At 46.6% G+C, this 15,190-nt stretch overlaps 1 protein-coding gene across 1 annotated transcript in view; it reads left to right on the forward strand.

Annotated features, from left to right (window-relative positions):
• INPP5D (inositol polyphosphate-5-phosphatase D) overlaps window positions 1-15,190 on the forward strand; it is a 115,363-nt gene that overhangs the window by 49,147 nt on the left and 51,026 nt on the right. Inside the window, exons 4-5 of the mRNA XM_044913453.1 lie at window positions 879-1,050; window positions 4,805-4,945. Of these exons, the coding sequence (XP_044769388.1) occupies window positions 879-1,050; window positions 4,805-4,945 (313 nt within the window). The remainder of the gene's footprint in view (window positions 1-878; window positions 1,051-4,804; window positions 4,946-15,190) is intronic.

A 15,190-nucleotide genomic window follows, 5' to 3' on the forward strand; every position in this document is an offset into this window, starting at 1 on the left:
ACCTTGGTCCAAGGGGTCTGATTTGGCTCAGGTCTTCTCAAGGTGCTGCCGTTCCCACAGGGCTCAAAACACACTCATACCATCGCAAGAACCTCAGGCCAGGGGAGGATGTGAAGAGCTTGTCCTTAAAGAGAACATCCCATGCAGCTCTGTGGCGGGGGCCCTGGCGTGGCCATTTGGTGTGGGAAGAGGCTCGGGTAGGAGGTCGTGGACCCAAGAGGCTCAGCACCCTCCCCATTTGTCGTGTGCGCAGGACAGAAGTTCTCCTGAAGGCAGACGGGCAGGAGTCCCTTCTCCCGGGGCTGAATTCAGTTGTTTGTTTTCTATTTCAGTTCTCTTCGTGAAGGGGGCCCTTCACGTTCTTTTATTTGTCTCCTAGGGCCTGGGAGGGGAGAGAAAGATCAGCAGAGGCTGGAGGGAAAGCAGAGGAAAGGGAGGTCAGGGTGGGAGAGAGAGGAGCAGCGTGGCCCGGGCCTGCCTGCTCCCCACCCTTGCTCCCCCTGTCCTGGGAACCGGGCCTCTGCCCCATCCAGGGCCCCTGCCTCAGCCCTGAAAGCTGGCCATCCTTCTGGGGCTGTGGGCTCCACCTGTCCAAGGTTGTCCAAGGTTGCTGAGCACCTCCGAGGGACAAACGAAACCCCAGGGTTAAAGACCACCAAGACGAGGTTCCTGCCATCAGCAGGCTCCCCGTGCAGTCAGGGAGTGGAGACAGGAGGGACAGCGCAGGCACAGATGGGGTCTGTAACTGGGCACCGTGGCCTGGATGGACCTCGTGGGTCGGGGAGGGGTCACCCCACAAGGGAGCCCTCTGTAGGTGGGTGATTCTGAGAGAAGCTCGTGCGTAGACCAGATGGCATTATTGCTCTTCTCTTGGGTAGAAGGTGTCCTGTCTCCACCCGAGCTGCCACCGAGGAACATCCCTGTATCTGCCGGGCCATGTGAGGCCAAGGAGGTCCCTCTGTCGAGCGAGAATCCGAGAGCCACCGAGATCAGCAGGCCAAGCCTTTCGGAGACGTTGTTTCAGCGGCTGCAGACGATGGACACTAGTGGGTGAGTCCCCGCCTGGCGGGCCTCTCAGAGGCAGCTCCCTCTGTGCTCACTCCTGAGGGTGCCACCTCCACTCAAGGACAGCTTGCTCTGGAGCCCCCCACCCTGCCCCCCGGCTCCCAACGGCAGGTCTGAGGAAGCCCGGGTCACCCCTCCACTGCCTGGGCACGGGGTGGTCGGCTCAGCTGCTCTGTCTGCACGGAGCCCAGCTGCCTGGCAGGAGCTGGTTCTGGAATGACATAGAGTTCTCCGCTGCAGAGGCTTGGTCCTGCTCCGGGACTTAGGGGCCTCTGCTCGGATCCCTTTCCCGGGGCTTGCCATAAACCACATGACATCCTTCCCCATCATGGATGTCTCTACTGCCGTGGGGTCTCCTGAGGCAAGTGGTCCAAGGCGAGGAGTTGCCTACGCTGCAGCCTGGTCCTGCCTCTCGGCCCTTTCCTGCTCTGGGCCCACTGCCGGAGGGGTGGGGGGCACCTTCCTGTCACCAGTAAATAGGCCGGGCCGTGTGTGGTATAGACCATGGTCTACACCGCATGGCGCTCCTTTCTTCGAGGGAGACAGTCATTCTACCACTATAGGTTTTCCTGATCCCGAGCTCTCAGGATCTCCACCCTTAGGTAGGCCCACCCTGGCTCCTGTTGGTCCCCGCCCAGGAGGTCAGGCACATACTTCTGTTTCTGTCCTAGCAGGCCCAACACTGCCCTGGCTGGATGGTGGCAAGTGGGAGTGTCACCCGGGAGGGGTGTTAGTTGTCTTGCAAACCACCGGCCCTGACTACTGACTATGAGAGACAGGCCAGGGGGATGGGCTCAACCAGAAGGAAGCTCCGTGAGTGGAACTGCGTCCCAGCGCCCAGCATGTCCCCCACCAGATGTGTGTTGAATGACTTAATAAGTTAGTACGCAGTGACTTCCATGCCTTAAAAATTTTAAAAGATTTTTTTATTTGTTTCTTTGTGAGAAAAAGTCCCCCCCAAAGGATATCCTAACGGCAGGGCTAATGCAATATCTCTAGCTCGAAGGATCAGTTTGAGGGCTTCTCTCCTACCATCCAATTTGGTGAAATACAAAGGAAGGTACACACAAGCCACCTGGTTGCTAAGATACCTGGGGTTTTTATAATTCCACTTTGAATATCCTTTGATGCTTTTCTAGGCCCACTGGGTTGTATTCTATACACACTCCTTGCATTACTTGGGTTGTTTATCAAATAGCTAAGTATCCAGTGTTTTGAATACATCGGTATGTTATCATGACTACCCCATAGACATGTGTAAATAACAAATACTTATTAAAGTATTCCCATTGTTCAATTTCCTTGAGTTTCCATCTCTCTCCATGGGTAGATGCTGGATGGAGTGAGCTCCTTGGGGAACTAAGCAAGGATGCCCAGTTGGTGCCACCATCTGCCCATTCGTCCCGACTCCCCGGCATCTCCTCATCAGTCCCTCTTCTCTAGGGACAGGTGTTCTTTTGGGCCTCCGGGCCCCAGTGGGGCAGGATGATGTATGCAGCCAAGCCTCTTAGCAGCCTCATGAGAGGGGCGGAGGGGCGGCTGGGGGCTTGTGTGCTCTCTCTGTTTTGGCTTCTCAGCTAGCATATGACAGTGGAACCCTCCTAAAACCTCTCCTTGGAGCTGGAGATGAGTAAATGGAGCATGGTGGCCGAATAAGGGAAGCAGTGACACAGTGCTTGTCTTTGGGCTTTTCTGGGCTCCGACAAACCGAGATTCTGCCTTGTGTTTGAAAGTCCATCTATTTTGCGTGTAACATAGCTTTTTATACGAAGGACTGCCTTTAGATTATTCTTTTTTTTTTTTAAGATTTTATTTATGTAAGAGAGAGAGCAGGTGAGAGAGAGAGAGAGCACTCACGTGTGTGCAAGTGGGGAGGGGCAGAGGGAGAAGCAGACTCCCCAGTGAGCAGGGAGCTTGAAGGGGTGGGGGGGACCTCGATCCCAGGACCCTGGGATCATGACCTTAGCTGAAGGCAGACGCTTAACCGACTGAGCCACCCAGGGGCCCCTAGATAATTCTTAATTATAAGACAACCTGCCCAATCTTTTGTGCAAGTTGATTAGATCCAATCAGTAGGCCGTAGTTAATAGTTATTACAAGACTGCTGAAGGAAATCAAGCTTCTCTGATGAACAGAGTTCACATCTTTATGTTACCACTCTCCTACAGCGAACATCTTAACAAAGATAGCTTCCTATGACAAGCCCTCGTGGTTTCAGAGTTATGAGTCAACAGTCATTAGAACCATTAAAATACATATGTTAATACCATGGGGGCGATTTTGTCCTTTTCAGAAACAGACTTGGGCAGAAGCTGGATTTTTAGGATGTCAAGACCCAGAAGGAGTGTAGATTAACATTCAGTGTTAGGACAACAGGCATGCAAATCATTTTCAAGCCAAAGAAGTCAAAATGGCCAATGGCCCTTCTAGTCTCGAGAGCAGGAGCTTTTCATGCTTTCAAAGATCCTGCAGAAAAAAAACCTGTGCCCTCCAGCTCCAACTTGATTATATATCAAGGCTGGAACAAAGATTTTTAAGGCTTGTAATAATTTTTTCACCCAGGTAAATCAACAACCTTCCTGCTCATTTTGCTCATTTGTAAAATAGGAAGGATCCTAACAGCTGTGTTCTAACGTTGGTTTGGGGACCAAAGAGGAACTGGGCATTAAGTGCTTAGCAGAGTGAGTGCAGTGTTATGCCAGGAGATACTTGCTGTGACTCTGATTTTAATGACTATAGGAACAAAGACTCACAGGTTACCCAGAAAGAAAAAGAAAGAAAACGGGGGCGCCTGGGTGGCTTAGTTGGTTAAGCGACTGCCTTCGGCTCAGGTCATGATCCTGGAGTCCCTGGATCGAGTCCCCCTGGATCGAGTCCCCCTGGATCGAGTCCCCCTGGATCGAGTCCCCCTGGATCGAGTCCCCCTGGATCGAGTCCCGCATCGGGCTCCCTGCTCGGCGGGGAGTCTGCTGCTCCCTCTCCCACTCCCCATTTGTGTTCCCTCTCTCGCTGTGTCTTTCTCTGTCAGATTAATAAATAAAATCTTTAAAAAAAAAAAGAAAGAAAACGGTCTGGGCAAGAGAATGTAGAGGGACCATCAGACCTCCATGACAGCCCTGGTGCCACCCAGCCTGGGCTCTGCCTCCGCACCCGGGAACTGAAGGGGCTGGGCCAGAGCCCGGAGGGTGAGGGCAGGGCACCTGGGCCCACTACCATATTACCAGCCCATCACTCACCACACAGACTTCCCCATGGCCCCAGGACAGCTCAGAATGTCTCAGCACAGAGCTCCAGGTGGCCTTCGGCCATGAATTTGGAGTTGGTATGTGAGCTAGAGCCATTTGCCATCTCTCCACTGAGCATCCCTTAGCCCCCAGATGCTGTCTTTAGAAGTAAATGAGGTCGGGAAACAAGTCTGCTGACCGTTTCTCAAGTTGCTTTGTCTCCTTTGTAAAATACAAGCATTTCCAGCCGGTCCCTTCCTTCCAAGTATGGGCTTGGGAAAAAGCCTTTATGGGTGGGTTAAGAGACATCCTCCCTCCCCCATCCTTTAATCTTGCTCAGACCCGCTTCTCTAGCCCTCGGTAAGACCAAGGGCCCTATCCAGGAGTGTGCCCATGTTCTCCTGAAGGACAGTGTCTCAGCCGGAGACTCTTGATAATGAAGATTTCTTCTTTTACAGTTGGGGTTTGTGGTCAAAGGAACAGAAGAAGCATGTTTCTCTTTCTATTATTTCCAGGCTTCCAGAAGAGCATCTTAAAGCCATCCAAGATTATTTAAACACTCAGCTCGCCCTGGATTCTGACTTTGTGAAGACGGGCTCCAGCAGCCTCCCTCATCTGAAGAAACTGACCATGCTGCTCTGCAAGGAGCTCTATGGGTAATGGTTCTGTGGGTTAGGTGGCCCCCGGGGGCGGGGGGCGGGACAGGGGACAGTCCCCAGTGAGAGGAGCAGCTCATTAGAGTGACCCCTGCCCTCTGCCTGGCTCTCCAGCTACCTCTGCTGTACTCAGAATAATTGGGCAGTTGGCAGGGCTTAGAAATCTTTGTGGTTGTTTCAAGGTTTGTCTTCATGGTATTCGAACTGTGGCTTTTTTTTTTTAAGCTAAAGTTAATTTGAGGCCAGTTGCTGTGGGAAGGGGTGAGTGGGAGGACACGGCTGGCCCTTTCACACTTGCTCAGGATCGAGCAGTAAGACTTTTGCTGCTGGTCTCTCTCCTTGCTGCACCCGGTGTATTGGACAAGCACATAAGGGCTCCAAGAGAAAATAAATTCAAGTCAGACTGTTTTCTGCATGGCTGGCTGATGCCAGGGATGCCAGTTTGTTAAAGCAAGCCCAATGCACCAAAACCTTCGTTTTCCAATACTGAATTCATTGAAAGACCGATTGGTAAAAATTTTGATTTCCTTCAGATTTTTAGAATTTTACATTTTACCTTCATTAATGCTAATATTAATTTCAAGTTCAATTACATTTTAACTGTTAGAAGGGCAAAATTAAGGCTGCAGTGCTATTGAAGAATTGACAAAAGGCTACTTTAAATGCTTGAAGGGGCGCCTGGGTGGCTCAGTCGTTAAGCATCTGCCTTCGGCTCAGGTCATGATTCCCGGGGTCCTGGGATCGAGCCCCCCGCATCGGGCTCCCTGCTCCGCGGGAAGCCTGCTTCTCCCTCTCCCACTCCCCCTGCTTGTGTTCCTGCTCTCTCTCTCTCTGTCAAATAAATAAATAAAATCTAAAAATAAAATAAAATAAAATAAATGCTTGAAAAAATAGAAAACACCATTCCAAAGGCATCTGAGAGAAATGCTAAGGAGCCAAAAGAATCCCATCATAAATGAAAGGTCAACATTTTGGTTGGAAAAATTAGCATTTTCTGTGGGCGAGGCTTTCTCGGACTATATACCGTTTTGTATTTTATTATAAACATATGGCAGCTTCAGAACTCCCTTGTCAATTTCTCTGGGGCCATATCCATCTTGGCTTAGTTAATATGCAGAAAAGAATCTTTCATCGTCAGTAATCAAATTGAACTTTCCTCATAAAGGCTCTTAAAAAGCGCAATCAGTGCATTTGGTAAATTTAACAAATAATTTCCTTGACAAATGGAGCACTCATCAAATTGGCCAGTCAGGTCTCATTTCAATGAATTGGCTTTCAACTAATGCAGTTTCAGCCAATTGGATGGAGAGCCATCATTTTTAGAGATTTCCTTGGAGAGCTATTTTTCCATTTGATGCTGTTGTTATAAATCATGTATCACTAGGGAAAACACACATACACCTGGCACTTTCTTTTTAAGAGACACGGTTTCATGAAGACTGGGCACAAGCTATTTGTGTTCTAATGGAGGTCCTGTTCTTTGCTGCTTCCTTGTCCGGGAGGAAATACCCCTCTCAGTCTCTCCGCTGGCCTCCCCCAGTCACCAGGTGCTTCTGCAGCCCTCCCCACCCCACCCCCCCAGACTTTCCTGGATCTGGGTCACCTTCCTTTATGGACACAGCAGCTTCCCCAGTGTGTGGACTTCTCTGTGCTCATGGGAAAGGCTTCCTTTGGCTTGCAGCTCTTCCACATCTCTGTTTACGGGATAGTTAACTTCTAGCTAGAATTAGGGACACTGTAATGTCCCCTGCACATCTGTGTGTCCTCACCCTCATAGGCAAAAGCATAGCTCGGCTTGGAGACTTGGTTAACTGGGGGCTGGAATTTTAGAAAATCTTACATAAAAACAGTCATGTTTCCCAATCCCTAACTATGAACTTGTTGTTTTCAAACTGCTTTATTTGGAACAGGGGTTCGGTTCCTTCATTCATTCATTCATCCATTCATTCATTCAATTATTTACTTAACAGATATGTATGGAGGGCCTCCTCTGAACTCTGTTCTGGGTACTGGGATACAGTCATGAACACAGTGCTCAAGATTTCTGCTCTTTTAGATCTTGATGGAGCAGACGTCTTAATGAAGGGCACAGCAGTAGATTAAGTCTGTAAATAAAGATAATTTTAATAAGCATTATGACAAAATAAAATAGGCAAAAGTGACAGAGACATTGGGTGGGAGGGTCCCAGTGTCCTCTGTGGGTTAAGGAGGCCTCTCTGAGGTGGTGATGGAGCTGGGACCTTGGTGATAGGAGGAGCTAGCCATCCAGCACTTTAGCAGACAGATGTCAAGAAGAAAGGTCCTGAAGCAGGAATGAGGCCAGCCTGCAAGGAACAGAAAGTCTGTGTGGCTGGAACATAATGAGGGAAGGAAAGTGTTAGGAGCAGAGGTCGGGGAGAGGCAGGCATAGGGTGGGCCAGACCCAGGATGAATTTTGGTTCAGTCTGAATTTTAGATAAATCACAAATACTTTTTTAGGATAAGTATATCCCATGCAATGCTGGGATATACTTACACTAGTAGATTATCCATCATTTATCTGAAATACAAATTCAACTGGGTGTCCCGTGTTTTATCTGGCAATGTCAGGCAGGAGCCACAGCATGTATACCTCACAAGACTCTGTAGAGGTTTTAGAGGATCATGCCATGATCTGAGTTCTGGCTGTGGAGCATGGAATTCAGGAGGCTGACCCAAAGCAGGCAAGCAGTTCCGAGCCTGGGGGTTGTGATGTGTGGGCGGCTCATGAGAAGGGAAGGCAGGGATCTGTGTCTGTTCCTCTTCCTGCCAAATCCCAGGTTTGGGGACAATGCCTGGCACGTGGGAGTGGCTGATAGATCTTAGTTAAATGTGATGACCCAAGGGCGTGGGGGCATGGGGGCGCTAAGAGTGGTGTGGCTGGGGTATGTGTGGGTGGTAGAGCAGGCACACTCACTGCCTGGGGAAGAGGAATGGAGGGTGACGCCTCGGTTTGGGGGAGCAGCTGAGTGGATGATGATGCCAGTTACTGAAAAAGTGGGAGTCGAGAAGGAGGGTGTGGAGGTGGGGGGAGGTCTTCCTCTGAGCTATTAGGCATCTCACCAGCTGAACCACCAACCACAGTTATGCTAGAACTTTCAAGCCCTGGAGACCTCAGAGCTGGGTCTCCATTTGGGACTCATCAGCCTGCAGTTGGCACTTCAAGCCAAGAGACAAGTGGGGTGAGGTCACCGCAGGGGGAGAGTGAAAGGAGAAGGGGGCCCAGGCTGGACGTTTCGATGTGGGGTGCAGGAGGAGGAGCCAGAAGAGGTGACTGGGTCCATCCACTCAGACCACCTGGCCCGACAAGAACGTCCCTAAGTGGGAAGGTCACAGAGAACCAAGGAGTGAGAAACAGTGCAAGAGCCTCGCCTGCAAAATGTCACACCGAGTGTGTGTGTCTGAATGTCTGCAGCACAAAGGCTCAACCAAGATTTGGAACCCCAAGTTAGATTCTCTAGAACCAGACAGAAACCTTTTCGGAGAAAAAAGAATAGAGAACAAAGTCACCAGAGTCTGGAAATATTTGAGAACCCTTGAAATGGAGAAATGAGAAGAACCCCAAGTGGAATTTTAAAGTAAAATGTCCCAAGTATGGAAGAGGGTACTTTATTTATTAATGAGAGTGGGGTTAAGATTTTTTTTTTTCCTGACAGAGAGCGCTCTCGCATGCAACAGGGGTGGGGGGCAGAGGGAGAGCGAGAATCCCAAGCAGGCTCCCCACCCAGCACAGAGGCGATGCAGGGCTCGATCTCATGACCCTGAGATCATGACCTGAGCTGAAACCAAAAGTCAGACGCTTAACCGACTGAGCCACCCAGGCACCCCATGGTTAAGATTTTAATAGACAGGGCGCCTGGGTGGCTCAGTTGGTTAAGCGACTGCCTTCAGCTCAGGTAATGATCCCAGGGTCCTGGGATCGAGCCCCGCATCGGGCTCCCTGCTCTGCAGGAAGCCTGCTTCTCCCTCTCCAGCTCCCCCTGCTTGTGTTCCTGCTCTCGCTGTGTCTCTCTCTGTCAAATAAAGAAATAAAATCTTTAAAAAAAAAAAAGATTTTAATAGACAAATAAACCCAAAACAAAAATATTTCATCGGCATTATAACTGATTCATTGGAGGCCATAAAAATAAACCCATAGGGCGCCTGGGTGGCTCAGTTGGTTAAGCGACTGCCTTCAGCTCAGGTCATGATCCTGGAGTCCCGGGGTCGAGTCCCGCATCGGGCTCCCTGCTCGGCGGGGAGTCTGCTTCTCCCTCTGACCCTCCCCCCTCTTATGCTCTCTCTATCTCATTCTCTCTCTCAAATAAATAAATAAAATCTTAAAAAAAAAAAAAGAATTTAAAAAAAATAATAAAATAAACCCATAGTTTTCAAATCAATCTGAAAATTAAATCACAAAACAGAGCAGAATGTCAGGGAAGTATATATAGAAAACACCGAAGAGCTAACTAAGCGTAGGTGAAGAACGTGTGATTAAAAAAATGGATAGTTTTCGGAAAGAGGGCAAAGAGATTCAACTAAGATCTGGTAGGTGGGCTCTCAAAGAAGCAGGAAAACAATGATGCATAATTGATGGGAAATATATAAAAGAAAACATTTTCCCCAGACTTATTATAAAGGACCTAAATCCAGGTATTGAGAAGCCCCATAAAGATCCAATTAGCAGAATAATCAAATAGCACCATCTAAATCTCTTCTTGAAAGTTTCTAAAACACAAGGTAAGGTGACTTCAGGAAGTAAATAATTACAAACAGCACCATTTCTTTGAAAAATTACAATATTTAATATTATTAATAATATAATTAATAATTAATATTATTCACACGGCCTGATGATATCAAGCAGGTATCTCCAAGAAGACTACGGACCTGGGATTAACTGAACCTAGATGTCACTCGAGCACACGGAGTCTTTGCAGATTTAAAAAAAAAATGTGAAAATGTTCTAATCACATGGGTTTACTTGAATAAGGATCCAAGAATTTTTTTTCCCTGAAATCTTAGAGTGCTGGTGATCTTAAAAAGAAGAACCCAGCAGCTTCCTGAGCAGCTGGATATGAATATACCCAAAGCAAAAGTGTTCATTTCTATGCTTCCAGAACACAATGTGATGAAAATAGAAATAAATAAGAAAACTAGTCACAACCACCCAACCACCTGGATGCTTTTAGATCGCCTCCTAAATCACAGCTGAATTAAAGAAGGAACTGACAGGAGGAGAGCCTACAAGGGTAGGTGTGGGGGAGTTGGGCACAGAGTAATCAAACCTCTGTCAGTCAGAGCTCTGTGTGATGCAGCCAAAGCACCATTTGGAGGAAAAGTCATAACTTGAAATGCTCTGTTATGGAAAAGGGAGTACAATAATGAGTCAAACACACAAACGGAATCCAGACTGTGAGTCTCTTGAAGGTATCATGGGTCATGTCCTAATCGCCTTGATATTTCCCACACCCAGCAAAGTATCCAAAACATTTTGTTTACTCAGTATTCACACACGGAGATTGAACATGTGCCGGATTTGTGCTGCCACGCACTATTCCAGAGGCTGGAGATACAGCAGTGAACAAAACAGTCTTTAAGAAATCTCTGTTGAGCAAATAAACAAGAACAACAATAGGCAAAGAAAAGAACGGGGGGATTGGTAAAAATAAAACCAGAAATAAGGAAAAAAGTAAATTACAATTTTATTTTATTATTATTATTATTTTTTTTTAAAGATTTTATTTATTTATTTGAGACAGAGAGAATGAGAGAGACAGAGAGCACATGAGAGGGGGGAGGGTCAGAGGGAGAAGCAGACTCCCTGCTGAGCAGGGAGCCCGATGCGGGACTCGATCCAGGGACTCCAGGATCATGACCTGAGCCGAAGGCAGTCGCTTAACCAACTGAGCCACCCAGGCGCCCTATTTTTATTATTATTTTTTAAAGATTTTATTTATTTATTTGACAGAGAGAGACACAGCGAGAGAAGGAACACAAAGGGGGAGTGGGAGAGGGAGAAGCAGGCTTCCGACGGAGCAGGGAGCCCGACGTGGGGCTCGATCCCAGGACCCTGGGATCATGACCTGAGCCGAACACAGACGCTTAACTGACTGACCCACCCAGGCACCCCTTATTTTATTTTATTTTTTAAGATTTATTGATTTATTTTAGAGGGTGCATAAGCGGGAGGAGGGGCAGAGGGAGGGGGGAGGGGAAGCAGACTCCACCCTGAGCCAGGAGCCCTAGGCGGGGCTTGATCTCGTGACCCTAGATCACAACCTGAGCCAAAACCAAGAGTCAATGCTTAGCTGACTGAGCCACCCAGGTACCCCTACAATTTTAAATATTAGAATGTGAGAGATTTAATAATCTGCATTAAAGACTTGCAAATCAAAGGCACAGTGCACAATGACATGGTTACAGATCTTCAAATTATAGTTAAATGGAACAGATGTTTTACATACAATATGAAAATTATCATGAGTGCCCTCCTTTGAAGTCTCAAGAACCAAGTAATGACCATAATCTATAAATTATTCCTGAATGACAAAAATCACCTAATTCAATCTTCAAGAAAAATACGATTCAAATACAAAATTTTACCTAATCGAGATAATAGCCTGAAGTAAAACTTCATCCAGTTTCATTTGTTAGTATCAATGTTTAATATTTCAACAATGTTTTAGTAAATATAATTTAGTAATATGAAAAATGGAGACTGGGGCACCTGGGTAGGCTCAGTTAAGCGTCTGACTCCCTCTTTTTTTTTTTAAAGATTTTATTTATTTGACACAGAGAGAGAAAGCATAAGCAGAGGGAGAGGGAGGCAGAGAAGGGAGAGGGAGAAGCAGGCTCCCTGCCGAGCAAGGAGCTGGATCCCAGCACCCAGAATCGTGACCTGAGCTGAAGGCAGATGCTTAACTGGCTGAGCCACCCAGGTGCCCCATAAGTGTCTGACTCTTGATCTTTGCTCAGGTCTTGATCTTAGGGTCGTGAGTTCAAGCCTCGTGTTGGGCTCCGCCCTGGGCATGGAGCCTACTTAAAAAAAAAAAAAAAAAAAAAGAAGGCTTTATCTAAAAACTCACTTCAAAAAAAAGTAAAAAAAAAAAAAAACCATAATTTAGTAAATTAAAAAATGAAAAAAATCATTTGCATAGGCATCCTAACTCATATGTGATTAAAGAAAGAAGTCATTTCTTTTCATTTTTTTTTTTTTTAGAGAAGGGAGGGAGGGGCAAAGGGAGAGGGAGACTCTCCAGCAGACTCCCCACTGAGCACAGAGCCTGACCCAGGGCTCCAGCCCACGACCCTGAGATCATGACCTGAGTCGAGATCAAGAGTCTGACGCTTAACTGACTGAGCCACCCAGGCGCCTCCCAAAAAAACGTCATTTCTAATTTTTAAAAAAGCCTTAAAAAAAAAAAAAGGATAGAAGGGTACCTCCTTGCTAAATGCAATAGGTGTCAATGTAAAACCTGTTACACCTAACAGGGAAACAATACAGTCATTCCATTAAACATTTTAACAAAAGAAAAAGAGACGCCCTTTACCACCTGATTTCCTGCTGTGTGGGAATTTTTTGCCAAAGGAAGACGAGAAAGGAAGAAAAGAATAGAGAAAGCAAAAGTTAAGAAAACAACATCGCATCAGAGCATTCCTTCTGCGCCTGGAGGTCTGGGTTGGGTGACATTGGATGTGCTGTCCCGATACTGAATGGGAATCTTGTGGAAATGAACCAACTTGCTGAGAACAGGGCAGAGGCGGTGCTCCCTCTGGGAAGGCTTGGGCAGGGGGTCTGAGCCCCTAATGAGCTGTCTCTGGGGCGTGACCTACCCCAGGACCGCAGCCCTCCCAGGCTTGGCCCACTGGCTTCCCTTGAGCTGGTGACCTGACACTGGACAAGTTTTCCAGGGACCCTGCCAATGGTTTCTATGTCCCCAGACAAATCCTTTCTGTATGACAAGGCCAGTCCTTCTTAAGCTGAAGTCACAATGTGTCATTGGTCCTTCTGACCCTAACCAACACTTCCAGACACATCCGGGAGCCAGTCAGTTTTCTCAAAATCTTACAAAGTTTAAAAATACAAGGAAAGCCAGCGTCCCTCTTAGAAAACCCTAAGGATTCAGCTTGTGTATGTGTATTTGTGTTTTTAGGATAACATTTTTTTTTTTTAAAGATTTTTTATTTATTTATTTGACAGAGAGAGACATAGCGAGAGTAGGAACACAAGCAGGGGGAGTGGGAGAGGGAGAAGCAGGCTTCCCGCGGAGCAGGGAGCCCGATGTGGGACTCGATCCCAGGACCCTGGGATCATGACCTGAGCCGAAGGCAGACGCTTAACGACTGAGCCACCCAGGCGCCCTAGGATAACATTTTGAAAAAGGAGAACGGTGAGGGAGATCTATTTGATGTTAAAGCAAGTTCTGAATTAGTGCCTTGGAATTTTTTTTTTTTTTAACCCAGAATTCTTTTCTGACAATGACAGTTGATAGAGAATATCACTGCGTGAACGGATGCTGGAGCTCTGGCGGAGGGGGTGGGGAAACCCAGAACTCAGTTGTGCCCTACACTCCCCCTGCCCTGCAAGTCAGCTCCCTCCACCCCATCCTTGGTCCCCGAAGGAGAGCCACGTGTGACCCCCTTCAAAGCCGGAAGGCTACAACACCATCCCCAGAAACTGTGAGACATTGTAAATCTGAGATCATGACATTGCGCGGTTCACGCTGGGAGCTCTGGATTTTTAGTTAAATGAATGATATGGAGCCTGGAAACAAATTCTACCGTATTCAAGAAGAGCTCGTGCAATGGACTAGCCCAAGGGAACAATGGAAAAAAAGCAAGTGCTGTTGAATGAGACTGAATAGTGGTACAGAGAAAGATGAACTTAATTCCACCACATATTAAAAAAAAAAAAAATTCTAGATGAGGAATTAAGAATGTATTCTATCAACAAGAAAAACCCATTCATAATATAACTCTAAAAAAAGCAAGTGAGAAGCCAACTTAAAATGAGCAAATAATTGCTTACTAGTAAATACTGATGGTACATTTTTAACTAAGGTAAGCAAAGAATTACCAAGGAAAAAATGAAAAATATAACAATAAAAAATTATAAAGTGCTTCACAATGAAATCCAACCCACCTAGGATGACAGGAACAGAACGGGAAAAAAATCCTTACAGCATCTAGATTAAATAAAAAGCACAGCGGTATATAGTTTACACCAATGTCTAAAAATTCTAACAAAATTTCCAACAAGAAACTGACAAAGTTTATACAAAGAGAACAATTTGTACAAAGAGAACCAACCATGCAGAAAAATATTTAATGACAACAAATTAAAGACATGCAATCAGTGTATCAGTATTGAAATGCAATGTTATACCCACTAAAAGAGAGGAAAAAGTCACAGAAAGAATGCAGACAACACCTCGAATGAGCAGGCTCCAACAGGACCTGTGGCCAGTGATGGGCACCATCACTCAGAGGCTCAGCAGTTTTGATCAAGAGCCATAATCTCTGCTTATCATAAAATTGTAATTGAAAATAAGAAAAACGATAGAAACAATCTGTTCAGAGCAGCCTTTATTTGTAATCACCAAGATCTCAAAATAACCCAAATATCTAGCAATTTATCTTGGCACATTTTCTCTATAGAATATTTGGAAACCATTAGAATGTGAAACAGGTGAAGACATGAAGTTTTGGGTGAAATAGTAAGTGAAAAATAGAACTCAAAATTGTCTGCACCGTGCTTAAAACAAATAGTAACAATAGAGAAAGACAGAAGGCAACAAAGAATGGGTAAAGCTCTGGTGTAGGAGTTGTGGATGAATTAGACATTGAAAAATCTCTCCAGGCATGCACCTCAGCAGCGAGGGGCGATTTGAACCAGAATGCTCAGACCGCCAGCACAGGAAGCCCCTGGGGCATGCATTTAAAATGCAGATTCCAGACCAAATCTGGTTGGGGCCCAGAAATTTGCATTTTTAACACTCCGGTGTGTTTGTGATTCTTATAAACACTAAAGGTTGGGAGCCATGGCTTACTCAGTGATTTCAAAGTAGTTTGGTGATTCTAGATTCCAGTTATCTGCAGGCTACGAGTCTGGCTAACCAGAGGTAAATTGGGTCTATGCATCACGACTCCAGTTCGGTCCGGGGTGGGGGACAGCAAGAAGTGGGGTTCTTGAGGGGTGGGGGGTGGGCCAGCACTGGCAGGCCTGGATCTTTGCCCGGGCTTGTC

The sequence above is a fragment of the Neomonachus schauinslandi genome, chromosome 3 (genome assembly GCF_002201575.2).
Source record: "Neomonachus schauinslandi chromosome 3, ASM220157v2, whole genome shotgun sequence".
Taxonomy (NCBI): domain Eukaryota; kingdom Metazoa; phylum Chordata; class Mammalia; order Carnivora; family Phocidae; genus Neomonachus; species Neomonachus schauinslandi.